This window comes from Sporisorium graminicola, chromosome SGRAM_13 (assembly GCF_005498985.1).
Source record: "Sporisorium graminicola strain CBS 10092 chromosome SGRAM_13, whole genome shotgun sequence".
NCBI lineage: Eukaryota > Fungi > Basidiomycota > Ustilaginomycetes > Ustilaginales > Ustilaginaceae > Sporisorium > Sporisorium graminicola.
In genome coordinates this window covers 454,336-481,319 of record NC_043723.1, presented here as the reverse complement: position 1 = coordinate 481,319, position 26,984 = coordinate 454,336, and the positions used below count along the sequence as shown (strand labels likewise).

Below are 26,984 nucleotides of genomic sequence, written 5' to 3'. Positions count from 1 at the left end.
CAATTCAATGTACGTTTCCACTCGGTCAAGACACCTCAACAGATGCAAGAAGCCCATGGATCGCAGCCTATAGAACAGCATCAATGTGTTCAGAGCCTAGTATTACAGATGAATGAAGGGAAGCCATTTCGCGGGGTATATTGAAACGCAGCCGATAGCTGACGCGATCGATGCTCGATGCTGGAAGCGGCTGCTGGGTCAGTTCTCCTTCCACTGGTACGCACATTGCCCATTTGTACAGCGGTAAAAGGTGGTCACTATCCATCACAAAAATGGGCTAGGAGGTCAGCAAAACCGGTCTGGATCTTATAAGCCATCCTAACTCCAGAGGGAAAGGAGGTTGCAACTTACTCGGTTCGTCCGCCGACCTGATCTGCAACTGCATGAAGAACGCTTTGGGATTCTCACATTTGGGACACGGTGCTGTGATCCAGCGAAGCATAGGAACAGTAAAGAAAAACGGCGACCATCGTCAGTGAACCCATTCTTGTCATTTGCGGCGGATCGAGTGTGAAGATCAACGTACCATCGGTCGAATCGACATTCTTCCAGCTCTCTTCTCCGCCCATGACATCGTCCACCTCTTTGCGTTTGAGGTGCTGCCGTGTCGTCATCTGGCGTACGATGGGGAATTCATAGGGACAAGTGTGGCACGACCACTTGTTGTTGCCGTGATCATCGAGTTGGATGATGAGGCAATTAGCGCATGTTGGACAGAAGAGCATCTTGTGTGTGAGGAGGAGCTGAAGTTTCCTCTGGTGCTGCGAATGTCGTACTGATCGAACAAGTGGGCTTGAGGAAGGTTAGGACTTGATGCGAAAGCGACGGGAAGAGTGCACGAGAGGAAGAGTGCCGGAAGAAAGTGTTTCGTTTCCGAAGTTCTCGAAAAAGTTGAGAGTACTCAAACCCGACTTCCGAGCCAGTGTCAGTGGGGATGTTAGAGCGAGGTTTCTGTTGGTGGTCCGCGTTCGGAAACTCTCTTCTTGGCTTGAACCAGGATCTGCAACTCAGCGTCACTCGTCTTGGGCTTTGTTTGATTCGCTCGAGCTCTCTCATTGGTGCATCGCAAGATTTGCCGGTCGGTGGCTTGCTTCCGGCTCGACTGCAGAATCCGATTCGAGCCCAACGCACCCATGGCTGAGGTTGCTTCGACACGCCCTTGCCCAAGGGAAGGTGTTCCCGACACAGATAGGGGACATTTGTGAAGATCTCAGAGAGCACTCTCATGTGCAATTTGGGTTGAGGTCTGAAGTCGAGCGTAAACGCAGGGAGAGAGGCACGAGGCAAAGTAAGTCGCTGTACGGCATTGTGATTCATCCGGTCATCCTTTCCGATTTTCTTTTGAGGAGAAAAAAAGGGCGGTCTGTCTTGGCTGCAGAGGCAGCTTTCTGGGACAACGCGGGCAGAGTCGCTGCTGGCTGAACTGGCTGCGATGATGCGCCTTGACCACACCGCCAGACTGAAACTAGAAAATCCGACAGACGCCAAGCCACTCACTTCGCTTGGCCCCTCTCTCGTGTGCTCGCTGGATCGATCTAGTGCCAGTGCCAGTGCCAGTATCAGACTGTCTGTCGCTGTGATCCGCTTGCTGTGTTTGCAGAGCCTGAGAGTGTGTGCCTGCTGTCGGCCATTCTGGATGAAAACAAGGAAGCGGATGCACCGGACCACTTGTCACGGCTTACTTGGGACCTTGGCTAAAACTCCGCTCTGCTCGCCCTGCCGACCCCACTCTGATTTTCGGCCCGGCCTGTCCTGTCTTGAGCTCGATCTTCCTTGTTCACCCACAAATCCGTGTCTTCCCCAGTAAACGCACGATCGCCTTTGCTTTCTGTTCACGATTAGCTTCGAAGCTGCCTACTCGCAGAATCTTTCTGGAGTTCCTTTCCTTCGTTTCCATTGACAAGCGCCGTCGGTCATCCTACATTCACCCGCACACTTGCGCACATCACCCTCCGGACACCGCTAACCATGCCGGATCTCGTAGGCTCGATCGACGCTGGTACCACCAGCGTCCGCTTCATGGTGTTTGACGAATTCGCCAAGGTGCAAGCCTTGCACCAGATGGAATTCAACCAATACTATCCGCACCCCGGTTGGCACGAGCAAGACGCACACGAGATCGTTGATTGTGTCTACCAATGCATCGACAAGGCGCTCGTCAAGCTCGAGGAAGGCGGCAAGTTCAAAAAGAGCGACGTCAAGGTCATCGGCGTCACCAACCAGCGTGAGACCACTGTCGTGTGGGACAGGAAGACGGGCAAGGCACTCACGCGTGCCATCGCCTGGCCTGATGCGCGAACCACGCACACCATCCGTCAGCTTGAGGCCAAGAGCGAAAAGGGTGTCGAAGCCGTCAAGGAAGAAACTGGTCTGCCGCTTTCCACCTATTTCGCCTCGGTCAAGCTGCGCTGGATGCTCGACAACATCCCTGAGGTGCGCAAGGCGCACGACGACAAGCAGATGCTTTTCGGGACGATCGACAGCTGGATCGTCTACAACCTCACCGACAAGCAGGTGCACATCACCGACGCCTCGAACGCTTCGCGAACCATGTTCATGGACCTTCGTGCACAGAAATGGGACCAGAAGCTGTGCGACTTCTTCGGCATCGACATGGCCATCCTTCCCGAGATCAAGAGCTCGTCCGAAGTCTACGGGAAAGTGTCGCACGGTGCGCTCAAGGGCGTCGAGATTGCTGGCATCGTCGGTGACCAGATGGCCGCGCTGGTGGGCAACAAGTGCTTCCAGCCCGGCGAGGCCAAGAACACCTACGGCACCGGTGCCTTCCTGCTGTACAATACAGGCGAAAAGGTCGTCTCGTCCAAAAATGGTCTGCTGTCGACCATCGCGTATAAAGCCGGCCCCAACGCGCCGGTGCACTACGCTCTGGAAGGCTCCATCGCCGTGGCTGGATCGGCGGTCAAGTGGGTGCGCGACAGCTTGGGTCTCATCAAGGAAGCCAGCGAGATTGGCGATCTGGCGGGAGAGGTTGAGGACACGGGAGGAGTCTACTTTGTCACCGCATTCAACGGTCTCTTCTGCCCGTACTGGGACGACACGGCGGCAGGCACCGTGGTCGGCATCACGGCCTACACGGACAAGCGCCACTTCTGCCGTGCGACGCTTGAATCCACGTGCTACCAGACCAAGGCCATCCTCGACGCCATGTCCAAGGACTCTGGTGTCGCACTCAAGGCGCTCCAAGTCGATGGCGGGTTGACCAACTCGGACGTGGCCATGCAGATCCAAGCCGACATCCTGGGCATCAATGTCGAGCGCCCCGAGATGCGCGAGAGCACCGCACTGGGATCGGCGCTCCTCGCTGGTTCCGCTGTCGGCCTGTTCGGATGGAACATCAACAAGCCAGAGACGCTCAGCAAGGTCAACACGGCGGGCAAGCAGGTGTTTGAGCCCAAGATTGACGACGAGAAGCGCAAGAAGCTGCTGCACGGTTGGGACAGGGCCGTCGAGCGGGCTAAAGGCTGGAATGAGAACCCTTGACGGGATCGCAAGTGTTTTATAGTTGCAAACGGGAGAAGAGGAGAAGAAAGAGAAACAAGAATGTTCCTGCCGTGTGCTCTATAGTGTAGAGGATGATTGCGCAAGATATGGCGCTGTCGCTGTCCAAGGCTTCAGAGACCGACTGCCCTAGCTTGTCATTTGTAATTGAGAGGCTACGGGAAGCTGCGAGCGGCTTGTTGACGGAACAATGCATGCGTTTCTCGGGCTCTGCAGGAATCTGCTACCGCTCTCGTCATCATGCTTGAACCGTGAGTCTTCATACGAGGTCTACACAGACGAGTTGAGCTCAAAAGCAACTCTGTGATGGTCTCGAAGCACACGACTATGTGGAGTTGACACATTTCACATTTGCTCGCTACTGCACGGCTCACTCAGCTCGTCAAGCAGCAAATTGGACTTCTCGCGCCCAACTCTCTGCTTCGGAACGCATCCGAAAAGCTACGGGCAAGAGCATCGCCAAGACGGCCCGCTGCAATCCTGCGCGGTCCACACGGCACACGCGGCACAGACGGACAACAGCGGATTGTGGCTGTGGCTTGCTGTTTTTCCTGCCGGCTCGGCTTTTTCGTCATTTGTTTTTTCGACTTGGCACACTGCACAAGCTCGAGCTCTAAATCTCTGCATTAGCTTAGTATGCGAGTCGAGTTGACCGGTTGGCCTTGCTTCTCATCATCATCATCATCACCATCAAAGGGGACCCACCGCTCCGGCAGCAAACAGTACATTTGAGCCGCTCCGCTCGGATCGTTTCGACTCTCATCGTCTCGATTGACTGCTTCGCTTTGCTCTACCACCTATTTGTACCTGCGACCATTGCCCGTCCCACATCGAATAGACGTCCTCACCAAGTCCTCGTATCTCGGATCGCCTCCATCCGTACAGACTCCCAGCATTCACATCGTGCCTCTTCTACGCGCTGGCTGGTGCTCGACTCTCATCGACTCTCTTTCGAACGACACATAGGACAAGAAGATGACGACAACAATGACGGCAACTGGCGCCGAGCCAGCAGCTCCCGCTACTTCAATCGCATCGCTGCATCTGCTTGCCGACCTAGAAGGCCACGCTTCTCGAGCATGGCATCTTGCATGGAACCCGCGCATGCCTATCCTCGCCTCGTGCTCCGGAGACAAGGACGTTCGTCTGCACGCCTACTCTTTCGTCTCGAAAACCTCCGCGGATGGGCCCTCCACCTTCAAACGGCCGTCGTTCAATCTTCGCGAAGTGATCCCAACCGGCCACCAGCGCACCGTCAGACAGGTGGCTTGGTCTCCCGACGGCAAGATCCTCGCGACTGCCTCTTTCGACTCGACCGTGGGCATCTGGGAGAGGATACAGGACATCGACGGCTCCTCGGAGCTCGAACATAACACGCCCGGCGCCGGACCGGTTGGGCTCAGCAAAGGTGGTGCACATGTAGACGAGCCCGAGTGGGACTGCGTTGGAACGCTCGAAGGGCACGAGTCGGAGTGCAAGTCGGTGGCATTCTCCAACACGGGCGGCGTGCTTGCGTCGTGCAGCCGAGACAAGTCAGTGTGGATCTGGGAGGTGCAGCCTGATGCCGAGTTTGAGTGTCTCTCAGTGCTGATGGAGCACTCGCAGGACGTCAAGGAGGTGGCGTGGCATCCCAAGGAGGAAGTGTTGGCATCAGCTTCGTACGACGACGTCATCAAGCTCTACATTGACGACCCATCGGATGACTGGTTCTGCTATACGACGCTCTCGGGCCACGAATCGACCGTGTGGAGTCTCTCGTTTTCGCCCTGTGGCCACTATCTGGCGTCCGCCTCGGACGACCTCACGGTCCGTATCTGGCGCCGTCTGGACGCGGATGAGTGTGAAGCGCACGGCGTGAAACCAGAAGGCAAAATGGCCGGGCGCAGGGGCGAAAAGTGGATCGCGGTGAGCGTAATCAAGGGTCACCATGACCGCACCGTCTACAGCGTCTCGTGGGGGGTAGACAAGACATCGTCGCGTGCAGGCAACCTGGGTCGTATTGCAAGTGGAGGAGGCGATGGACGTATCTGCGTCTATCAAGTGACCGCCTCGGACGATGCCAAGTCACTGGCACCCAAAGTGGAACTCGTCGGCAAAATGGAGAGGGCGCATGGAAGTGCCGATGTCAACTGCGTCTCGTGGGCGCCTGAGAGTTTAAACGCAAGAGCGGGTGCAATGGCCAAGATCGAAGAGCTCATGGACGACGGCGAGGCGGCCACTAGTGCAGGTGAGGGTCAGGCGTTGTCGCACGAGATCATGTCCGACATGCTGGCCAGTGCAGGCGACGACGGCAGCATCAAAGTGTGGACGCTATCCACATCTCCGTATGCCGCCGCCGCCGCGGATAAATAGCGCTCTGCGCCGTCCGCTGCTGCCGTACACCTGGATAAAGCGAGACCAAATCAGAGTTACGCGCTGTGCTATTCGAACGTCGATTGATTCCCTCTCGTCAAGGGTCTTGCTTGTCTTCTTGTTTCTTTATTCGTTTTGCAATGTCACACGAATCTATAATGTCACTGCACCCACCCGCCGTGGTCTCTATCAGGACATTCTTCTGTCAGTGCTCCTCAAGCGAATGGTGATGTACTCGCGTCCGTAATCAAAGATTGTATCTGCGCATGGGCCGTGAGAAGTATGCTGCGGCTGAGCTACTGTGAATGGCCAAGCATGAAAGAGGCGCGTGCGCTACGTACAAAAGTGTCGATCTCCCGATTTCTGGTTTGTCGAGGCGCCAAAGGGCAAGAACACGAAAAATCGGACGCGGACGTAAGGCTCTGAGAGAGCGACTGCGCCGACGCAGAATCCGAAAATCGAGAAAGAAATTTGGCTGGCCACAAGCGCGCTGGTTCTTTTTGGCTCGTCTCGCCGCGCCGCGCCTGAGTTGCTGCTGCTGCCGCACGGTCAGTGGGTCGGATGCACCGAACGACGCCAACACGCTATACGCAACACTCTCAGCTCGTCCTTCTTGTGCCTTTGATTCTGCTCGCATCCCTTCCTCCTTTTCTCCATCCCTTCACCAACAACCTCCTTTTCCGCCTCCATCGACACCACTTGCTCATCCCTACCTCGTGCCAATCCGCTACTTGCGCGAGCAGTTTCCCTACGCGTTTCTACCGCGCGATCACGTCACGAAACCCTGCACGAAAAAAGGACTCAGCAACTTCTCCCATATCTCCGTCTTTTCGGACACTCTACAAGCTCACGTTGTGGTGATATGAACGTCGGTCTTTCCGCGACTTGCACTTGCTAAGCATCGCGCTGAAACGGACTGTTGATTCTGTCTGCATACACTCCGCGTCATCAGCTTAAATGTCTGGTGGGCCGCAGCATCCTTTTCATACTCACAGCAATCAGCACGACTATTCCTACCCTCCCTTTTCATCAGCGCCAAGCCAGTCGCCGCCTCCATACGGAAACTTCAACGCCGCCCCCAACTACCAGCAGCCGGGCTCGTTTCTCCCTCAGGGCTCGACCCCTCACGCCAACTCGTTTCCTGCTCCGGACGCAAGCTATCCCGGCATATACAATCAGCCCACCTCGAACGACCACTTCGAATCCAACCAGCACGCATATTTCGCTGCGTCTTCCGTCTTTCCTGGAGCCTTTGCTACTCTTCCATCCGACTATACCGCGGCTGGAGCCGATCTTCGGGGTCATCCTTCCCTTGCCTCTGCTCAGCACCTCCACCAGGGTCACTGGAATCAGTCGCACTCGCCCCAGCCCATCTCACAACGCGCCTACGAAAATCACACTGCCGTTGCTCCCTCCCACGAGCATTACCACCACCACCAGCAATCGTCCCTAGCATCTTCAGCTCCGTCCGACGCGATAGCGCAGCTTCCGCTGAAGCAAGAAGCAGTTGACCTCGACTTCATCTCAACCCCTCTGCTGCCCTCGATTGACTCGACTACTCCGTCGCCTCAGAAGCCAGGTTTTCGCGTCAAACTCAAACGTACCTTCAAATTGCAGGAATCCAGCTCCGGCGGACAACAAGCTCAGGCACAGCTTCAGATCGATCCTTCCGCCACCAGCAACATGCCGATTGGAAGACCTACAAGGAGCGCTGCCAATGCAGCCTCGGCCAACATCCACACCTCTTTCTCTGACAATACCGCCGGCCGTTCTCTTCGCACCCGCCAAGTCAAGCAGCAACCGGGTAGCGAGGAGGACTATGAAGAAGTAAGTCATGCACGACGACAATCTCTCGATGATGCTGTTGAACACGATGAAGCCGATGAAGACGACGAGGATCAGGATGATGAGCAGCGATCCAAATCAGAGCAGCCTAAAGGGACAGAGCCAGACTCAGACCATCCGTCAGCAGCGCAACGGGCGCAGATCCGGAAGATCACTTTGATAAACAAGGGCCGGAGGCAGAAGGAAAGAACGCCGAAAACAGACCCACGACGCAGCACCAGCCAGGCTATCAGCAGCGCAAGCGAAGAAGCTAGCGGATGCTCAAGTCGCGCAGTGAAGCCACTGCAAAGGAGAGACTCCTCGAGACCCGAACCCGAACCCACGCGTCGCAGCTCGAGACTCTCCCGCGACCTGCAGCCTTGTTCGAGTGAGAGTCTTAGGCTTCCACCGCCACTATCGCAGAAAAGACCGCGATCCTTCGAAGTCATGACAGACATGCAGAGACGTCAACTGGTAAGCTCATGTTGAGTCAGATGAACAATGATGGATCGCTGCCCGGGTCGAAGGAGAGTAGAAACGGCAGTTTCGCGATCGTCTGCCTCATTATTCAAGTGGTCTTAGCCCCACGAGCACCGTGCTTGTGCCTTCAGCCCTCACCAGTCGTACTGACCAGGTCTTGTCGCATTATCCATCTCGATATGTCGCCGAGCAAGTACTGATATGTCTACTGGTCTTTCGTTTCTTCCTTTCTTTTCAGGACGCCGACGAGCAAGATGACGACGATGAGGACGCCGATGCCGATGAGGATGCCGATGGCGAGCATAACGCTCATGTCAAGCACGAAGCCGCTCACGACGAGGAAGACGAGCCAGAACCTATCCTCTCAACCAGTCGTTCGGGTCGCATTCGCCGCACCAAAGTGCTCAACATGGCCGAATCCGAAGCGTCCGATGACGAGGACGATGACGAAGAGGCGGGCATACGACGCTCATCTCGGCGTCTCAAGAGCAACGCCCTCGGCGGCTTTGTGGCCAGCGACAACGAAGAGGAAGAGGACGACGAGGGCGAGTATGGAGCTAAACGCTCGACGCGTTCTACCGGACGACTTACTCGAGGCAGCTCCAGCAACCGTCTCGCTGAGATGGCCGCAAAGAAGCGCGCCGCCAATGGACGCGGTCGTCCCCCTAAACGCAAAGTCAAAGACGATGAGTACGAGCTCGAAGGCGAAGAAACGCCCGAAGAGGAACAAATCTCGGGTGCCGAGGATGATCCGCTCGACCTCCACAGCGACGAACCTGAGGGCAGCCAGGGCAAGTCCTACTCCCTTCGTCAACGCAAAAAGGTCAACTACTCACTCGTCCCGCCTCCAGCTTCGCCGCAAAGAGATGGTTTTGGACGCACCATTCGCAACAACCGCGGCCGTGGTGGCAATGGCGTCTACGATCTCGATCCTGCTGGCAGCGGTGCGCCTTCTGGTGGCGCAGCTGCCGGTCTCCCCATGCCTTTCCCCGGTCGCGGCAAGAAGGGCAAGGAGGGTTGGGATGCACTGCCCTCTTCCATGAGTGGCAAGGACTATGCCCGGATCTTCGGCGACCCGATCGACAGTTCCGACGACGAGCTGCAAAACAATGCGCTGCGCAAGCCAGGCGCATCCGCCCCCCTTGGCGGTGGTGCTGCGGGCGGTCTGCTGGGTGCCGGTGGCGCTGGAGGTACAGGTGGGCCTCCAGGCGGCTTGACCGGCGCCGGCGGAACCGACAGCTTCGGTCGAATCAAGAAGAGCGGCGATCCGCTGGCTGACGTCGATCCTCTCGGCGTCGACATGAACATCGACTTTGACAGCGTCGGTGGTCTCGATGGCCACATCCAGCAGCTCAAGGAGATGGTCATGTTGCCCCTGCTCTACCCCGAAGTCTTCCAACGCTTTAAGGTGACGCCGCCGCGTGGCGTGCTCTTCCACGGACCACCAGGCACCGGTAAGACGCTCGTCGCGCGTGCACTCGCTGCGAGTTGCAGTACCGAGGGACAGCAGGTCAGCTTTTTCATGCGCAAAGGTGCCGACTGTCTTTCGAAATGGGTCGGTGAGGCGGAAAGGCAGTTGCGTCTCTTGTTCGAAGAAGCCAGGAACTCGCAGCCAAGCATCATCTTCTTCGACGAGATCGATGGTTTGGCACCGGTGCGTTCGAGCAAGCAGGATCAGATTCATGCCAGTATCGTCAGCACCATGCTTGCCCTCATGGACGGCATGGATGGACGAGGTCAGGTCGTGGTCATCGGAGCTACTAACCGGCCTGACAGCGTTGACCCAGCGCTCCGTCGACCTGGTCGATTCGACCGAGAATTTTACTTCCCGCTGCCTTCGCTCGAGGCGCGCAAGAGCATCATCAACATTCACACCAAAAAGTGGGAGCCACCGCTCGACGACGACTTTAAGGCTAGGCTGGCCGAGGTCACGAAGGGATACGGAGGTGCCGACTTGCGCGCTCTCTGCACCGAGGCCGCGCTCAATGCGATCCAAAGGCGATACCCGCAGATCTACTCGACCACGGACCGCCTACTTCTTGATCCGGCTTCGATCCAGGTCGACGCTAAGGACTTTATGATGTCGGTCAACAAAATCGTCCCGTCCTCCGCGAGAGCAAGTGCGTCGGCAGCGGCACCCTTGCCGGAACGATTGGCGCCGTTGTTGGGGTCCGTGGTCGAGGATGCCATCAGCGTGCTGGACAGGATCCTTCCACCCGTCTCGAAGCGAAATCCGCTGGAAGAGGCCCTCTACGAGGACGATGCGTTTGCCCCCAAGGGCCTCACCTCCGGTCTCTCGGCAGCCGACAAGCTCGGAGGCGACCGCGGGTTCGGTCGTGAGATGCTGTTGCAGTCCTTCGAAGCGCAGCGTGTCTATCGCCCGCGAATGCTCGTGCACGGTGCTGCTGGAATGGGCCAGGGCGCCGTGGGGGCTGCGCTGTTGCAGCATCTCGAGGGCTACCACGTCCAGTCGCTCGACATTGGCACCCTGCTCGGCGACAGTGCGCGCACACCCGAAGCGGCCACCATTCAACTTTTCGTCGAAGCCAAGCGACACAAGCCCAGTGTTCTCTACATTCCCGGTCTCATCCATTGGTCACTCTCGGTTTCTGAGAGCGTCAAGACGACGTTCAAGGCGCTCCTCGATGGTCTGACGGATGCAGACCCTGTCATGCTCCTCGGCATCGCAGAAGCACCTCTAGACGAGCTCGACGACGAAGTGCATTCGTGGTTCAACTTCCTCGACGATGATGTCGTGGAAATCCCGCAACCGAACGAGGCGAGTCGACGCCAGTTCTTCCAGGAGATCTTTGACCACATCGTTCGCCCTCCCACTGAGTTCCCCGATGCTCTCCCTCGACGCAAGAGGGTGCTCGAAGAGCTGCCGAAAGCACCGCCTCGCCCTCCACGCAAGCTTACGCAGGCCGAGCTGCAGCAGCAGGCCGAGAACGATGCCAAGCTGCTCGAACATCTCAAGTACCGCTTGGGGCCTGTGCTTGCTGAGCTCAGGAAGAAGTTCAAAAAGTTCACTCGCGATGTTTGGGACGAGTACAATTTGCGCGAACTCACGCAGACGTTTGAGTGGAAGCGCGAGAAGGGCAAGATTACGATCGAGCTGATGTACTACGAGCCGCGACACCCGGTGGAGGCGGCCAACGACGAGACGGAGGATGTGAATGCGATGCTCGAGACAGAGGCGGATCTGGCAGCCAAGCGTGGCATCACAGCAGCCCAGTTCATGGGCCCTCCAGCGGCTAGCATCCACGAGCTCCAGGCAGAACAGAATTCCGAGATGGCTGACGCTGAGACTGCTCCGACGGCCGTCGAAGGCGGCGATGTGTCGATGTCCAATGGTGATGCAACCGCCAATGGTGCTGCTGCCAACGGAATCGCCAATGGCCGTGACGTGGTTGAAGGCGAGGGCTTTGGCGACAACGCCAATCCGCCCGCGTCTTCTCAGATCAATGGTATCGCCACGGCTGACGCTCCCATCGCCGACCTGTCCTCTGCCGCTTCGAATGCTGCTGCTGTTGACCCTTCCGCTGCTCCAGCTCTTGCAGACAATTCCATCGCTTCTGCGCTCGGTGCCGGAAACGGTCATGGCAACGCTGCTGATAACCCTGATTATCGCAGGCGCATGATGCCCATCTGGACCACCAACCTCGAAAAGATGCAGAAGCGCCTGTACTACAACGGCTACCTCTCGTGCTCTGCGTTTATGGAGGACATTCAAAAGATTGTCGAAAACGCCGAGGAAGCAGCCGAGGTGGACCAGGAGCGCGTGTTTAGGGCGCACCAGATGCGCAACTTGGCGATTGTGTTGATGGACCAGTACATCGACGCCGGCTTCCGAGAAGAGTGCGATCGAATGGCACTGCGACAGATGGCGAGAGAACAGGAGGCCAAAGATGCGACGGAGAAGGCCAAGCAGAGTGCAGAGGAGGCAGCAGCCAAGAAGGCCGAGGGTGCCAAGGGCGAAAGAGCGAGCGCTAGGATCGCGGGCAAAGAAGCAGAGCATGCGACCGGCTTGGAGAACGGTGACAGGCTGAACAACAAGAGGCAGCGCAGCATCAGCGCGCAAGCAACCTCAGCTGAAGCTGAAGCTGAGAAAGTTGCTGCCGGCCCATCGGATGCGATTATGGAAGATGCAGCGCATGATGGCGATGAAGAGGCGCGAAAGCGTGCTCGTATCGGATCGTCGCCGTCCGTCAACACCGTCTCCGCCGTCAACACTGAGGCCGCCGAGACGAATGCCATGAGTACCACCAGCACCAGCACTGTGGCCGCTGGCGCTGGTGCCCCCGTCGTCCCCGCCGAGGCTCCCGCGGCCCCAGTCGAGCCAACCCCCGAACATCCACCGCTGCAATACAATGCAGCGTCGTACGAAAACCTGAAGACGTACATTGTCACCTCTTCGTCGCCGTACAACATCGATCAGCTATCGCGTCTGCGAGCGGCATGCTTCAACGCGATCTGGACCCATCGAAGTGATTGGGACCGCAACGAGCTGATTGGCAAACTGATCGAGATCACAAAACGGTCGGAGGATGCGGTTCGACGTGAGTTGAACAAGAAGGCACGCGGTGCGATTGGTTTGTAGTGGAGAAGATGATAACTTTAGCGTCACATGTTCGAAATGCCTAGAAGGTCGTACATCTGAAATTGTGTGGTTAGACTGACGTTGCTGAGAGCCCGATTCAATCATCTCTACGTTAGGAAAATCTCGACGATCAGTGGAACGATACCTACGCTGCCTCATCCAACTCCTGTTCTCGACATGTTGTTGACTGCATTCAAGTCTGCCGTCGAATCGCAGCCACAATCTTGATACCGAACCAGATCACAACAAGAACCATATCCATGAGTTAAGCCCTTAATCAAGTAATCGTACAAAACCAAATCGTATCAAACTAGAGTCATTCTTTCGCCCACTCGTGAGTGATCACGACGACGGCGACGGATCAAGCGTCATCAGCCTCTGCCACTTCTGACAGCTCTCTGCGCGTCGACTTTCTCCTGCCCAAGCCAATGTTGCTCGCGGTCGTAGGCTCGGCGGCGACTGGGGAGCCGGCGGATACCGCATCATCACCACCCTGCCTGTAGTACCTGAATCCTCCAGCGCTAGTCAGCACTGGTGAAGAGGATGCGGATCCCCCCGCTGCACCTGTCTTGCCGCTGTCGTTGATGTCCACTGGCGAAGAGGGTACGCGGTTGGCAGAGGGAGAGCTGAACGTAGCGACGACATTGGCACCCGTGAGAGTGACACCGCTCAACTGGGACGTGAGGCCATCGGTATCTGCCCCACTCTGCCCCGCGTTGCCGGTGGTCGTCGCAGAAGACAGATTCGACGAAGCCATTGGTTTGGATGCGTTAACCGGAGTGAAGCTCGACCGGAGATTCGTATTCGACCCCAAGCGGCCTTTCGTCAACCGCAACGACCCTGAAGAATTACGCCCGATCGTCCCGCGGTGGAACCCAGCAGGGGCACGATGCCCCTCCCGCGACGCAATGCTGCGGCCCGTCGTCACACCCGACTTCCTATCATCCTCCGCCCCATCCTCTCCTCCGTGTATCATAGTGTTGCCACCCCAAACGTTGTTCCCCCACGGCGAGGACGACGCCTGCGACAGGTCCGAATTTGTCGACTCCCCCCTCTTGTGCCAGCCCAGACCCAACCCCGACGGCGATACAGGCGCACCCGACGCAGGCGTATCGTACAAACTCGGCAAGCGCCGACTCGCAACCGAAGGCGATCGACTGATCTTGCCTTCTCCACATTCCCGCCCCAGATCGTCCACCAGGTTCTGCACGCTGTTTACCTGCGCGACAAACGTGATCTCGTCAAAGATCTCGTAGTAGTTCTCGATGCAGAAGCGCAAAATGGACCCCAGACTCGTCGTGTTCGCATTCCCGTTGGCGTCACTGGAGAGCGAAGCCTTGCGCACCTTGGGCGACCGCGTCTGCGGAGACGACTGCGCGGATGCGAAAGGCGTATTCGCCATCGACGCGATTCCGTCCACCCGGCAGATCAGCACATCCTTCATCGCATTCCCGCTCGAAACCAAGTTCGGTGCAATCACCGTAGCCAAGTTGGCCGCGTCCATCTTGTTGACATCGCAATACTGCGACACTTTGTGCAGCATCTCGAGCACGTAGCTCAGCAGAATCCCGGCACACGGTGGATCGATGGCAGGCAGCAGACGCGTGCGCAGGTAGTCGATCGTCTCGCGTGCCTGAGCGTGGGCCTGCTCTGCGTCGATGTGTTCTGCAGATGCCGGCGAAGGTGGAGGTGGGGGGCACGAGCGGATAAGGCTGTACATGCTCGCTGGGAAGATGGGGCGCGGCAGCGAGCGCAGGAACACTTTAAGCAGGACAGCAGGGATATGGGGATCGCGGTACTGCTCCAAGCTGACCGGGTGGCCGCGATCGTAGCTCTCCTGGGCTGTTTTGAGCAGGGCGGACGAAGGCGATCGTCGAAAGATGCCTTCCACCTCGGCTGGGCGGATGCCGTCGAAATCGCCCAAGATGGCTTCAACGCAGTCGCGCACCACACGCGGTACGCCTCCGCTCTCGCCCCATTCGCCCATGAGCTTGGTCAGCTCAACTCCAAACACCTTTTCCGTATTGTCCTGACTTGTCGTTGCGGCATCGCTTGGGGCTGCCGGCAGGCTGACGTGCTTCTCGTACCTTGTATTCCACTGAAGCACTTCCGGTGGGATGTCGATTTGGGTGAGAGGCACATGCTCTGCCAGCGCCGAGAGCGTGTAAAGTTGCGACACCTTTTTGGAAAACTTGGGCGAGACGAAGTAGGCACCCGTGTTGACAAACTGCAGCAGCGAGCGCGTGAAGAAGGTCGGATGAACAATGTAGAGCTTCTTGAGGTTTTTACGGAACCGCCGGTCGAGTCTGCGGTAGGCGCGCCAGATCCAGTTCCAACCTGGACGATGATGTCCCCCGCCTGCAAAGTAGATGACAGTGTAGTCATTTTCGACAAACAGATCCATGGTGTCCATGATGCGGTCGAGCAGCGCGTCGTAGTCGACCTCGCGGGGATCGGGCAGACAACAGGCAGCTAGCACGACCATGGGCCTTGTCTCGTAATCGAGCCCAGCTTGGAAGACGATTCGACGAACGTGCGTGTCGAGCTTCTCGGCACGTAATAGGGCATCGGACCAGTTGGCTGCAGGTCGATGCTGCGCCGTCGGGGACGGGGTCGGGTCTGCTACCGGCATGGCTGCTGTACGCGTGGTCGATGTCCAGAGGAAGTTCGAGCCGGATCGAAGCTTGCCAACCGAAGGCTTCGATTGCAGTCGGGAGAGCGTTGCATACGCTCCGTTGGGCGACTCGTCTTTGAAGGACGGTGATGATGTGGGAGGCAGATCACGGAACTGGTTTCGAGACGAAGAAGGCGAGGCGGGGGCGGGCGTGTGTGGCGGTGATGATGCAGAGGCGGGTGGCAGATCTTCAAAGATGCCAGCAAGTGGTCGGCGACGTGGAGAGCTTGTAGGGGACCGTGAGGTTTCTGCGCCTTCTCTTCGCCTGCGCGATGTTTGGCCTGTGTGCACGCCGCCGGCTTGGTCTTCCTCGGCGTCAAGGTCCTTTTCAGTGGCCGCTTCCAAAGGAGCAGAGATGTTGAAAGGGATGGCGCCCCTCGAGCGAGATGACTTGGACGGAGCACCGCGCGATGGAGAAGCTGACTTGCGCAGCGTGCTTGTCTTGTTGCGCGCAGCAGCGGGTCCCCAGCTGAGCAGGTTGCCCCAACCACCTGGGATAGATGGGACTGGAGACTCGCTGTGAGGGTGATGGGATGAAGGAGGTTGCTGTCGGGAAGGTCCAGTTTCGCGCTGTTGCTGCTGATGATAAGTTCCCCATAGCGATGCGAAGACGTTGGAGAGCGTACCTGTTGCGGTGCGGTAGCCCGCTGCGGGCGTGTGCTGACCGGAAGGTGAAGAAGTTGGCGTGTTGAAACCCGAATCGTCAGAGGAATCGTGCTCCGGGTCGAGCTTGGAATGGGATGGTGACGACGGCATGGTTGCGAGGAGTGCTGTCATGGGAGGCGAAAGAGTAGCACTACCAACACCCAACTACCACCACCACTGACGACGCAACCACAGTGTTCCGTGATCGGTTAGGTCGGAATAAGGCGTGTGTGCGTGTGTGGAAGTCTCGGATGATCGCTTCAGCTCTGCGGGCGGGCGGGCGGGTGATCGTCGGTCGGAATGGCGGCCCGAGACGTTCTGGATGTGGTGGTGGAAGAGCAGGAAGGTGGAAATCACCAGGAGGATGCGCGAATTGCTAAAGCAAGCCTATGATGCTCCCGTCTCGTCCCTTGACTGAACGCAGAATGTGGAGCGGCAGCCAGGAGCAATGGTAGAGATGCAGCTTTAAAGTCTCTTTGCTCGCTTTGCAAGTCTCGCACGTTTCGATGCAAGATATTGCTTTCTGCTGCTGCCTTGCTGCGATTGTGCATGTTTCACTTGACCATTCTCTCGTGAGATGCGTGTGAATTTTGAAGAGGACGCGCCTCAACAGAAGACAGCGTGGGGCAACGACAGAGGAGAGAGAGGAGAGGACCCTGAAACTGATCTGAGCTTGTCGGCGAGTTGTCTCTCTGCCTGTTTATGAGAAACCCAACTCAACTCAATCATCGCCATCCAGTAACATTTGCAGAGCTCGTCTCGATCAAACTGGGCCCATCACCTCGATCGGGTTGCCCGTTGCTTGAGGTGGCGTCATTGTTTAAACAGCCCTGCCCGTCATCGGAAAGGGGCTATGCTTGCGTAGTATCGCAAGCATCGGCTTGTCCGAACAAGAGCACGGTGAAAACGAGCCAGCATCGACTGCTTTGTTGGGTCGGCATCGCAAGGAAAGCTGTGCGTTCATGGTGTCAGGCCGTGGAGAGCAGACCGTGAGCCAGCATTTCTGAGAAAGGCTCAGTCTAGACCTCCAACGAAGAGCAGCGGGTCTCGTGATTCAGAGAAGAGCATTGGAACTGGAACGGGAACGCAAAGAGCCATGCCAATCGTTGGCATCGACAATAGGCGCACAAGCTCCTATCTGCTACGGAAGAGTCAGGTTTCATGCTCAAGCGATTTGCGAGCAGCATTGCACCACGTGAGACAAGAATAACAAACAGTGAGAAAAGACTCAAACACGCGTTGTTATGGAATACACGCCGCCTTGCGAAATAGGGGTTGAACGTTTTAGCGACCTCGTCGAAACTTGTTGGCAGCCCCCGCAGACACACTTGATGCTGCCCACGCCCCTCTGCCAAGCTTATCGTTCCTGGATCAGAGCGTTTCTGAGTGAGGCTTATTGGCGAAGGCGAAGGCGAAGGATATCACGGAGACAGGACCCGCACCACATCGGATGGAACCACGCGACATCTGAGAGGGCACCATCCATCTTTGCTATTCCACTGCATTGCACTGCCTCGGCATCATCCGGTCCGTATATTCATGTTACGCCACATAAATCCGATCAGACACGTTCCGATCAGTGTCACAGCGAGCTCGAGCGAAACAATGCTGAACTGCCCGACTTGGTAGATCGTGGCACCCCACAAGGCACCGGCAATACGTCCGACGTTGTTGCTCAGCTGGATCACGGTCGACGTGAGCCCATTGTACTTGGCCGGAAGCTGTTTCGACAGCAGCGCGAGCGTCATGGTCGTCAACGCATTGAAGCCAGCTGACACGAAGAACCAGCTGGTAAAGAAAGAGCCAAAGTTGAGCGAGTCGAGCGTACCCAGTCTGCCCACTGCCGACTTGGCCGGACTTTCGAGCGCGCCCATATGCAGCGACAGCCCGAGCAGGCCGAACAGCGTTCCCACCGCTAAGATGTGTCGATCTTGAACGTACTTGGCCACAAAAACGAGCGCAACCATGAGGGGCATGGTGGCCAACCCACCGAGCGCAATCACGTTACCCGCATTGTACTCGGACCACCCAAAGCGCAGATGTCCAAACACGGGGATGTTGACCTCCCACGCACCGAGTACGAGAAAGTTGACCATGCTGAACCAGCACATGGTCAGCACCGAGAACTTTTGCGACGAGTTGAGCTCGCGGAACATGCTTCGTAGTGTGGGCTCTTGCGATGCCGCCGCATCCTTGGATGCTACCGTCGCGCCACTTGTCGTCAGCGCTGCAAGCTCGATCTGTGCTTGCGTCGGCGCTTGCACAGGGTCGCGGAAGACGCACCAGGTAGCGGCAAAGAACACTGCAAAGACGCCCACCATCACCCATCCCGATGCGGTGTATCCGTTCCACAGGCGGTGATCGTCCGTCATCGGATGGACATGTTTCGACAGCAATCCTCCGATGAAAGGCCCGACCGCCATCCCTCCCACCTGCGATGTAACCAGACACGCCGCCATCATCGTTCTCTTGTCGGTGCCCACCACAGCAGCATCGGTAATGTAAGACTTGACGTATCGCCAGGACACAAAGCCGGCACCGATGATGACACGTCCGGCAAACATCAGCCAAGCCGTGTTGGCAACCCCGGCGAGCGCGTACACCACTTGACCAACCATGATGCACACGGAGCCGAAAAGAATCGGGAAGCGGTACGCCCTGTAGCGTAGGGAAAACGGAACTAGGAGCAGCCCGGAGACGACGACGCTGACACCAACCGTGAGACCGGAAAACCAAGTGGATGCACCCAGCTCGTTGGCGTACGGGGCGGATGTGGGCACGATGATGAAAAACGTCACGTTGAGCAGGAAGTTGAGCATCAGCACGATGGCGCTCTGCGAGACGGGCGGGAGATGGTCGGGTGAAACCGCACCGAAAGGAAGAGCGCCTTCTGTGTGATTGTTTGGTGTTGCAAAGCCTTCTGTGGGCGAGGCGGCCCGTTCGAGCCTGTCGAGGTGGGGAATGACGGGCAGAGCAACGGCAGCCTTGCTATCGGCCAGAGGTAGGCTGTTGGGTGGATCCATCGTGATTATGTCGTCGGAGCGATACACGCCCATTGCGCTTATGGGATCCATCGTTGTCATGATGGTGGTAGTGGCGCGGATGATGCTGATGCTGGGACGTGCTTTCCGTCGGTCCAGCAGACCGAGGTTTAGACGTGGGGTTTCGAAGGCAATAGAGACTCGAGTCATTGACAGCGGGGCCTTTGGTCCGGACGCATCCTTGCCTGTCCAAAATCGCGTGCTGCCCGAAACGAGGCTTGCTCGCATTTGCAGGGAACCCCGAATTTCCCGCGGAAGCCGAAGACACTTCAGCTCTCGCAGTGCCACGCCCGATTTACAGTCGCAGTTTGTCCTTCCTGAACGTCTCAACATAGCCCCATTATTGACAGAGAGCAGACAGGAAAATGGTGATCATCGATTGCATTCCAGCCAACAAGTCAACGAAGCAAAAGCGTACGACACCACGGGAACATCAAGCAAGAAAAAATGTTGCCAGCCTGACCAGAACCCGTCGACAAGGAAAAGATGGACCCCATAAAGCAAGCACCTGTTACAGTAACTTGCAGAGGTCCACCCGAGCCCCATGCCGGAACGAGGCCAAAAGATGAAATCAAGCATGGCTGACACACCCAGCAGCGTAGCGAATGTGTAGAACGCCGTACCACCAAATATGCCTCAACTGCCCTGTGGAAGCAAGACAGCTGAATTACTGTTGGACCCTCACCAGGAACCGCTACGGCTTAGAAGAGCGCATGGCGGGCAGAATTAGGTCCAGAAAGAGGTGGAAGGGGAAAGATGGAGGGAAGGGGAAGGGGAAAGAGGAGGGGAGAATACTCAGGTATACGGAGAGGTGCAGATAGAGAGCGAGGAGGCAGAGCAGCGAAGTGGGGAAGGAAAGCTCAAGCAGGACTGGGTGAGGAGGTAGGTCGGAAGGTGAAGACTCGCAGACGGCAGACAATAGCGACGAAGCAAGGCACGAATACGTTGATGTTGGCGATGTCGAGGATGATGGTGGTGGATGAAGAAACGAGGGGAGCGGGAGGCAGAGCTTTTTATCTTTGACAGAGGCTTACAAGTTTCTTTTTCTTCTCGTTCAGAGACTAAAAATGTTGGCTCACGTGACGCGGTAGGCTAGACAGCGCTTCGTGATTTGTTGCTTTCCTTCTCCACTTTTGGAATGCATCAACGCTTCTCATCATTACCATCACTCGCAAACTACCGTTGAAGCTCGCACCGTTCACTTCTGACGTCGACAAGATCGAGACCACATACCCGGTATCGTTCGTAACAGCTCGTTCGTCTGAGAACATCTCAACACTTGCTCAGAGGGACCCCACATCGACTGCTTGACGGACATCTGTCAACGACAAACCACCTTGCTGCAAGCTCCAGGCGTCCCCTGACAATCCTTGCGGCGCGCAATCAATCAACCCTGACGAGTCACATACACACCCATCATGAAGCTGACACCAGAGCTTCTGTCACGGAGCAGCTCATCCATCAACACACTCGGAGACCGCGAGCTGGATCTGCGCGGCCTCAAGATCCCAGCGATCGAGAATCTTGGTGTGACGCGCGATCAGAACGATGCGATCGATTTCACGGACAACGATATCCGCTACCTAGGCAACTTCCCGCTGCTACGACAACTCAAATCACTACAACTGGCCAACAATTTGATAGCGCGCATCGACCCACGCATCGCCTTTTCGCTACCTGCACTCCACTCGTTGAACTTAACCAACAACTCGATATCGGACCTAGCTGAGCTGGCGCATCTCACCAAATGCAGTCGCTTAGAGTATCTGTGTCTGATGGGCACACCGGCGAGTCGAGACAAGCATTATCGCGACTTTGTGATCTGGAAGTTGCCCCAGGTGCGCGTATTGGATTACCAGAGAATACGAGACAAGGAGAGGGCAATGGCAAAGGAGCTCATGGAAAGTGAGGATGGGAGAGCGTCAGCGTTGGCAGCGAGCATCTTGCGAAAGTCGCAGGGTGGTGCGATGGACGTGGATGCGGATGCGGTGGTGGTGGGCAAGCTGAAGACGTTTGAACCAGGCAGACTCAACGGCTCGTCGAGACGCTTGTTGACAGCAGAGGAGCGCAAAGCCATCGAAGACGCGATCGAGAAGAGCGAGAGTCTAGAGGAGATTCGCAAGCTCGAGGAGCAGCTCAAGATGGGGCACGCCTTTGTCGCCTCGTCATAGCCTCTGCATGCCCGGCGCTGCTTGTGGATCCATGCTGGACGTCATCAAACAGTCATGGCTTCTCCGTTTGTAGTGGGGCTCCGCACCACATGATCGTGCTCAGCAGCATTTATCCCCTATAACTACTTGTACTTCTAGCATTCAACAATGATCACCGCATTACTATGCTTTGCTGCGCTGTGATAGGAGCCTGTAGCACCCATGTGCTTCGGCACGGAAAGAGCCGTCTGTAGCTCGAAGAGATCGGCAGAAAAGCGAGCCCAACTAAATATTTCCGGCTTTTTGGCCGTAGCCTTTTGGCTCATCTTTTTGGGTAATCAATTCGGTCGGGCAACAGACGAGGCAGCAGAGCGCAGAATGGAAGTCTCGGATTAGGCTTTTGTGGCGTGAGCAAAAGCACGCAAATCCACAAAATCGACGAAATGTGATTGGAAATCGCTGGTTTTCTTCCTGGACTCAGCTCCGACCTCGACATCGCGACCACGACCACGACCACCACCACCATAGTACACATCCCTTCTCAGCACACAAGTCTGTTCAAGATGAGCTGCTGGACATCGTCAACTGCCTCAGTGCGGGCGGCTGCACCAAGGCTGCTCCGTACTCGCACCAGTACCTCCAAGCTCCCCAAGCAGTTGCTGTCTGCTGCCGCCGCCGCCACACGACCTTCTGTCGCCGCCCCAGTACCGTCATCCACTCCATCAAGAACCATCTTTTCATCAGCTTCTCGTACTAGCGCAGCTTCCACGACCATTTCTGGACAAGACCTCTCCATCGCGTTGGACGACAACGGACAGATCCCTGCAGCACCCTACTCGCATTTGCCACTTGCCGGCACGTCACCCTCATACAAGGTTCATCTCATCGTCCACCCATACGATCAAGTGCGACCCATCGACACATGGCCCTCACACCTTGAGTCGGTCTCGCCTTTCCTCTCCGAACTCGAGAGTCGCGCCAAGAAGGGTGGCAGCCTCGAAGGGTACGGCATCTCCTTTTCTTCTGGTGACGCTCGCGGCAACTCGAATGGCGACGCTGCGTTGAAGCCGTGGGACCCCACCACACCACGCATGATGCGTGCTGTCCCCAACTCGGCACAGGAGCAAGAGCAGTTTATTGTGTACGCCTACACGATCAACGGCACCATGGCCAAGGTGGGCCCTGTCTCGCTCGCCTCGCTCGACGCCGGCTCGTCCTTCCGACAGCGCATCGACGATGCGCTCGCCTCTGCGCAGCCTCAGACCGGCCGTTCCAAGCAGACTGATGAGACGCACATCTATATCTGCACGCACGGCTCGCGCGACTGTCGCTGCGGTGTAGCGGGTACAGCCGTCTATCAGGCCTTGAAAGACGAGGTTCGCTCGCACCAAGCTTCCACCATCAAAGCCGGCAACGACGCACCCAAGAAGGTCCGAGTGTTTCCCATCAGCCACGTCGGCGGTCATGCGTGGGCTGCCAATGCGCTCGTCTACCCGCACGGCGACTGGTACGGCAACCTGCGTGTTACCGACTCAAAACTGGTTCTGCGCGCCGCCATGTCACCCGCGAGCTCAGTGCACGACTTGGAGGATCTGCGCGAGAGACTCGTCCACTGGCCTAGGTGGCGAGGCAGGCTTGGTCTCAGCAAGGCTGCTCAACGAGACCACTATGCCGAGTGGGGCCCTCCCACCATCAATGCCGCTCATCTCACACCCAGGAGCAGAGGCATTGCCACATCAGCGACGCGTCCCAGCGTTGTCGGTTCGCTGTCTTCTGCGTTTTCTTTGTCTTCCGCAACGGGTGCTTCCGTAAGGACGTACGCCACGGATGCATCCGAACGCAAGCCCGCCTCCGCTACGGATAGCGACAAGAAGCCATCTGCACGCATGACCGCATTTCGAGAAAAGCTTGCCGCGGACCTTTCCATTGATGACTTTGCCGCTGGCGACGTCGACTCGATCCTCACCTCGACACCCTCATCATCAGGCCGAGTGCAGATGGGCCGAACCAGAGAAGCGCGTCTCCCCTCGCACCTGAAAACCAAAATCCCGACGGGTGCCAACTACACGCGCATTAAGTCGGACCTGCGCGGACTTGGTCTGTCGACCGTGTGCGAAGAGGCGCGTTGTCCCAACATCGGAGAGTGCTGGGGCGGTTCGGGAGGCAAGGACACTGCGACGGCGACGATCATGATCATGGGCGATACGTGCACGCGCGGCTGTCGCTTCTGTGCGGTGAAGACGAGTAGGACGCCGGCGGCGTTGGATCCGCACGAGCCGGAGAACACCGCCGAGGCGATCTCGCGCTGGGGGCTCGGGTACATTGTGCTGACCTCGGTGGATCGAGATGATTTGGCCGATGGGGGTGCGAATCATATCGCGAGTACGATTAGCAAGATCAAGTTCAAGTCGCCCAAGATCCTCGTCGAGGCGCTGGTGCCCGATTTCTCGGGCGACAAGGAGTGCGTCGAGACGATCGTCCACAGCGGGTTGGACGTATTTGCACACAATGTCGAGACCGTCGAGCGCACCACGCCGTTCGTTCGTGATCGCAGGGCCAAGTACCGCCAGTCGCTCGCCGTGCTCACCCACGCCAAAGCGACCTCGCCCACACTCATCACAAAGACGTCGATCATGCTCGGATGCGGCGAACAGGACCACGAGGTCGAACTGACTCTCCGCGACCTCCGCGCCGCCAACGTCGACGTGGTTACTTTCGGCCAGTACATGCGCCCCACCAAGCGCCACATGAAGGTCGAGCAGTACGTCTCGCCTGAAAAATTCACCCACTGGCAGCAGAAGGCCGAAGAGCTGGGTTTCTTGTATGTCGCCAGTGGGCCGTTGGTCAGGAGCTCGTACAAGGCGGGTGAGTTTTTCATCGAGAACGTGCTCAAGCAGAGAAGGGCCAAGGCTCAGGCTCAGGCGGAGGCAGAGGCGGCGGTGGTGGCTGAGGGTAAGATCGGCGCGGAGCAGGTCGAGCAGAGTCGCGTGTAGAGGCGCAGGGCCTTCGCGGACGGGCAGTGGGATCTTGTGATCTGGGCAATTGATCAAGAGTGTTGCATTTCCAGTCACGCGTCTTTTTGTGTGTGTTTGGGTGTCTGTGTGTGATAAGCAAGAGCAGAGCGAACAAAAGGGGCTGGACAAACAGAGATTCGTGTATGCTTTGGTAGGATGGAAGAAGCGAAACTGAGAGACGAGCTAGAAACCTGAACCCGGAGACTTTACATGGACGTACGCGAATCAAATAGCGACGAGGACGCCGACGAGGACGACAATGCACCCGAGTCGGGCAACGAGATGACGTCCACGTCTGCCACGGATGCATCCTCCAGCGTCGGCTCCAAACTCGACAGCTGGGGCGTGGAAAGCAGCTGCGCGAACGACTCTGACGCCGACGACACGCTCGCGATCGACAGATCCAATCCTACACTCTGTCCATCCTCCCCATCCTCCTGTCCCACCGTATCGAACCTGCACCATGCATCAAAAGCAAACCCGACGCCACGCCTCACTCTGTCCCTGACCTCGTCCGGCGCCATTCCACGCACCCGCACTGTCCAGACGGCGTCGTCGGCCAGATCCACCTCTTCGGCCAGCCCCGCATCCCACAGCACGCGCAGCACCGCCTTCGCACGCAAGTAGCGCCGATGCTCGTACTCCAACGCAGTCTGTGCGTCCAGGAGGAACGCTTGGTCGAAAAGGCGTGGGTGTGCGGCGTTGGTGGGTTCGGTGGGGGGGCGGCCGCCGAGCGCGTCGTAGAGCGGGTCGATGAGTCGGATTGTGACTACACATGCAGCTGCGGCGGCAGCGGGAGAGGGGAGGATGAGCTGCGGGAACTGGAAGTAAAGGTCGAACTCTGCAGTCTCGCTTTCAGGTGCTGACGCCGACTTCGAGCTGCTAGCACCGCTCTTCTCGGGCGCCGTCTCGCGGGTGGCGAACAGCAGAGCGTTGCGTGGCAGATTGGCCGCACCAAACGTGGCGCCCGTCCTCCTGGCACCCGCTGACGCTGTGAGCGAACGTCTGGTCGACACGGCCGACTGCCTCTTGGCCAATTTGGCCTTGTCCTCCACCTCGTCGCCCATCAACCTCAACGCAAGCGGAGCATTGACGATCAAATTATCGAACACCCTCGCTCCGCCGGACGAAAATTTGCGCGCAGTCTGCAGTCCGACCCCACCTCTTACGGTGGACAAACCCAGCTGTCCCGCTGCAGGTCTCGCGCCGAGGCCGCTGAGTGTACCCCTCGCAAAGCTGACGCTGCCGCGGGTAAACTGCGCATACGCATTTGCGGTACTGTTTCTGGACGTGTTCTGTGCGCTGGACCGGAACGCGTCGATGGCTCCCCTGAGCAGCGGAGACTGGACCTTGTATGCTCGAGCACTTTGCAGCACGGAGAAGAGCGCTCGTGGGCTGCTCAAGCGGTGTGGTGCGATACGGACCGCTCGTGTTGCTGTGGAGAGGACACGCTTCAGCAAAGCGGTGAGAGCGGAGCCGCTGCGAGCAGTGCGGGTGGCGGAAGCGGTAGCTGAATGGAACCCTCGCCGGGAAGCACCTCGGATGCTGGTGGTGTGGGAGACGGTCGAGTAGACAGAGTAGCTGCGAACGGGGGGTGTGATGGCACTGGCAGGGCGGGGACGAGACCGCACCTTGCCGGCGGCACGCATCACTGCCCGAACGTGGCCGGGTGATGGCCGTAGGATCATTGCGCTGAATGAAATCCTAAGTGGTGGTGGTGATGGTCGGGTGGCAAAATAAGGCGAGCTGTCAAGGGTCCAATTTAGGGCACGGCTGCAGCTGGCCGTGCAGCGCGTGAGTCCCACGGTGGAGGGCAGCATTTTCGTACGATACAACGACGCGTTCGAGTGTTGCTCGAAACCTTTGCTTTCTCAGTGTTGGTCTTCCACTTCCGCACCTTCGCTACAGCACTACCACCACCACCACCATCCCTTCCACACCTTTCCTCGTCTTCACCGCCCCATCTCGCCCACCATGTCAGCAGAAGCCCTCACCTCGCCACCCGCCGCCACTGGCGAGTCCAGCACCGCGAACAGCAACGTCCGAGACCTCAAGCCCGTCATCAAAAACGTCGACATGTCCGAAGAGATGCAGGCGGATACCATCGAGATCGCCTACGATGCGCTCGAGAAGTTCAGCGTTGAGAAGGACATGGCCGGACATGTTAAACGCACGATGGACCAGAAATTCGGTCCCACCTGGCACGCTGTCGTCGGCCAGAAGTACGGAAGTTACGTCACGCACGAGACGAAACACTTTATCTACTTTTGTAAGTGCTCCCGCCCCGCTCAGCTTCGGAGAGAACAGATGGAGAACGATATATGCTGACAGAGTATCTTTGTTGCATGGGTTTTCGGTGGCGGAACAGATCTCGGACAGATGGCTTTCCTCCTTTGGCGAGCATGATCCTACAATTGTACAACTTTTCAGACGGCCGTAATGCATCTCATTTCGAAAACTCGACATCGTCTGCAATGGCTCGAGTCAGCTTCGATCTCGCTGTGACGCAAGGGATCTGCTGTCAAGTAAACAAAAAGATGTGAGCCCGCTGTAACGTGCTAGACAAAGGTCAGAGGGCGACTTGGACCGGACGCGGAACACACGGTATTCAACGATAGCAGAGGCGACTTTTACGAGGTTGGATAACGTCAGACAGTGTCTGAAGTCTAATGGTTGTGAGTGACA

The 26,984-nt window shown here is 57.5% G+C and overlaps 10 protein-coding genes across 10 annotated transcripts; 6 read left to right on the top strand and 4 right to left on the bottom strand.

Annotated features, from left to right (window-relative positions):
- Positions 1-198: 198 nt before the first annotated feature.
- On the bottom strand, positions 199-614 carry EX895_002228 (uncharacterized protein; the record flags this gene model as incomplete). Its single annotated transcript, XM_029882827.1, has 3 exons — positions 199-257; positions 352-423; positions 527-614. The coding sequence occupies 3 exons, from the start codon at positions 612-614 to the stop codon at positions 199-201; spliced, it is 219 nt and encodes a 72-aa protein (XP_029740972.1).
- A 1,354-nt stretch (positions 615-1,968) lies between these two features.
- Positions 1,969-3,501, top strand: EX895_002227 (uncharacterized protein; the record flags this gene model as incomplete). The annotated part of the gene is made up of 1 exon (XM_029882826.1): positions 1,969-3,501. One exon carries the CDS (start codon positions 1,969-1,971, stop codon positions 3,499-3,501), a length of 1,533 nt encoding a protein of 510 aa, XP_029740971.1.
- Positions 3,502-4,506: 1,005 nt separating this feature from the next.
- Positions 4,507-5,871, top strand: EX895_002226 (uncharacterized protein; the record flags this gene model as incomplete). The annotated part of the gene is made up of 1 exon (XM_029882825.1): positions 4,507-5,871. One exon carries the CDS (start codon positions 4,507-4,509, stop codon positions 5,869-5,871), a length of 1,365 nt encoding a protein of 454 aa, XP_029740970.1.
- A 957-nt stretch (positions 5,872-6,828) lies between these two features.
- On the top strand, positions 6,829-12,775 carry EX895_002225 (uncharacterized protein; the record flags this gene model as incomplete). Its single annotated transcript, XM_029882824.1, has 2 exons — positions 6,829-7,698; positions 8,414-12,775. 2 exons carry the CDS (start codon positions 6,829-6,831, stop codon positions 12,773-12,775), a joined length of 5,232 nt encoding a protein of 1,743 aa, XP_029740969.1.
- Positions 12,776-13,136: 361 nt separating this feature from the next.
- On the bottom strand, positions 13,137-15,407 carry EX895_002224 (uncharacterized protein; the record flags this gene model as incomplete). The annotated part of the gene is made up of 1 exon (XM_029882823.1): positions 13,137-15,407. One exon carries the CDS (start codon positions 15,405-15,407, stop codon positions 13,137-13,139), a length of 2,271 nt encoding a protein of 756 aa, XP_029740968.1.
- A 2,207-nt stretch (positions 15,408-17,614) lies between these two features.
- Positions 17,615-19,285, bottom strand: EX895_002223 (uncharacterized protein; the record flags this gene model as incomplete). Its single annotated transcript, XM_029882822.1, has 1 exon — positions 17,615-19,285. The coding sequence occupies one exon, from the start codon at positions 19,283-19,285 to the stop codon at positions 17,615-17,617; it is 1,671 nt and encodes a 556-aa protein (XP_029740967.1).
- Positions 19,286-20,553: 1,268 nt separating this feature from the next.
- EX895_002222 (uncharacterized protein) lies at positions 20,554-21,306 on the top strand (the record flags this gene model as incomplete). Its single annotated transcript, XM_029882821.1, has 1 exon — positions 20,554-21,306. The coding sequence occupies one exon, from the start codon at positions 20,554-20,556 to the stop codon at positions 21,304-21,306; it is 753 nt and encodes a 250-aa protein (XP_029740966.1).
- A 542-nt stretch (positions 21,307-21,848) lies between these two features.
- EX895_002221 (uncharacterized protein) lies at positions 21,849-24,278 on the top strand (the record flags this gene model as incomplete). The annotated part of the gene is made up of 1 exon (XM_029882820.1): positions 21,849-24,278. The coding sequence occupies one exon, from the start codon at positions 21,849-21,851 to the stop codon at positions 24,276-24,278; it is 2,430 nt and encodes an 809-aa protein (XP_029740965.1).
- A 227-nt stretch (positions 24,279-24,505) lies between these two features.
- Positions 24,506-25,987, bottom strand: EX895_002220 (uncharacterized protein; the record flags this gene model as incomplete). The annotated part of the gene is made up of 1 exon (XM_029882819.1): positions 24,506-25,987. The coding sequence occupies one exon, from the start codon at positions 25,985-25,987 to the stop codon at positions 24,506-24,508; it is 1,482 nt and encodes a 493-aa protein (XP_029740964.1).
- A 286-nt stretch (positions 25,988-26,273) lies between these two features.
- On the top strand, positions 26,274-26,705 carry EX895_002219 (uncharacterized protein; the record flags this gene model as incomplete). The annotated part of the gene is made up of 2 exons (XM_029882818.1): positions 26,274-26,568; positions 26,668-26,705. 2 exons carry the CDS (start codon positions 26,274-26,276, stop codon positions 26,703-26,705), a joined length of 333 nt encoding a protein of 110 aa, XP_029740963.1.
- Positions 26,706-26,984: the final 279 nt, after the last annotated feature.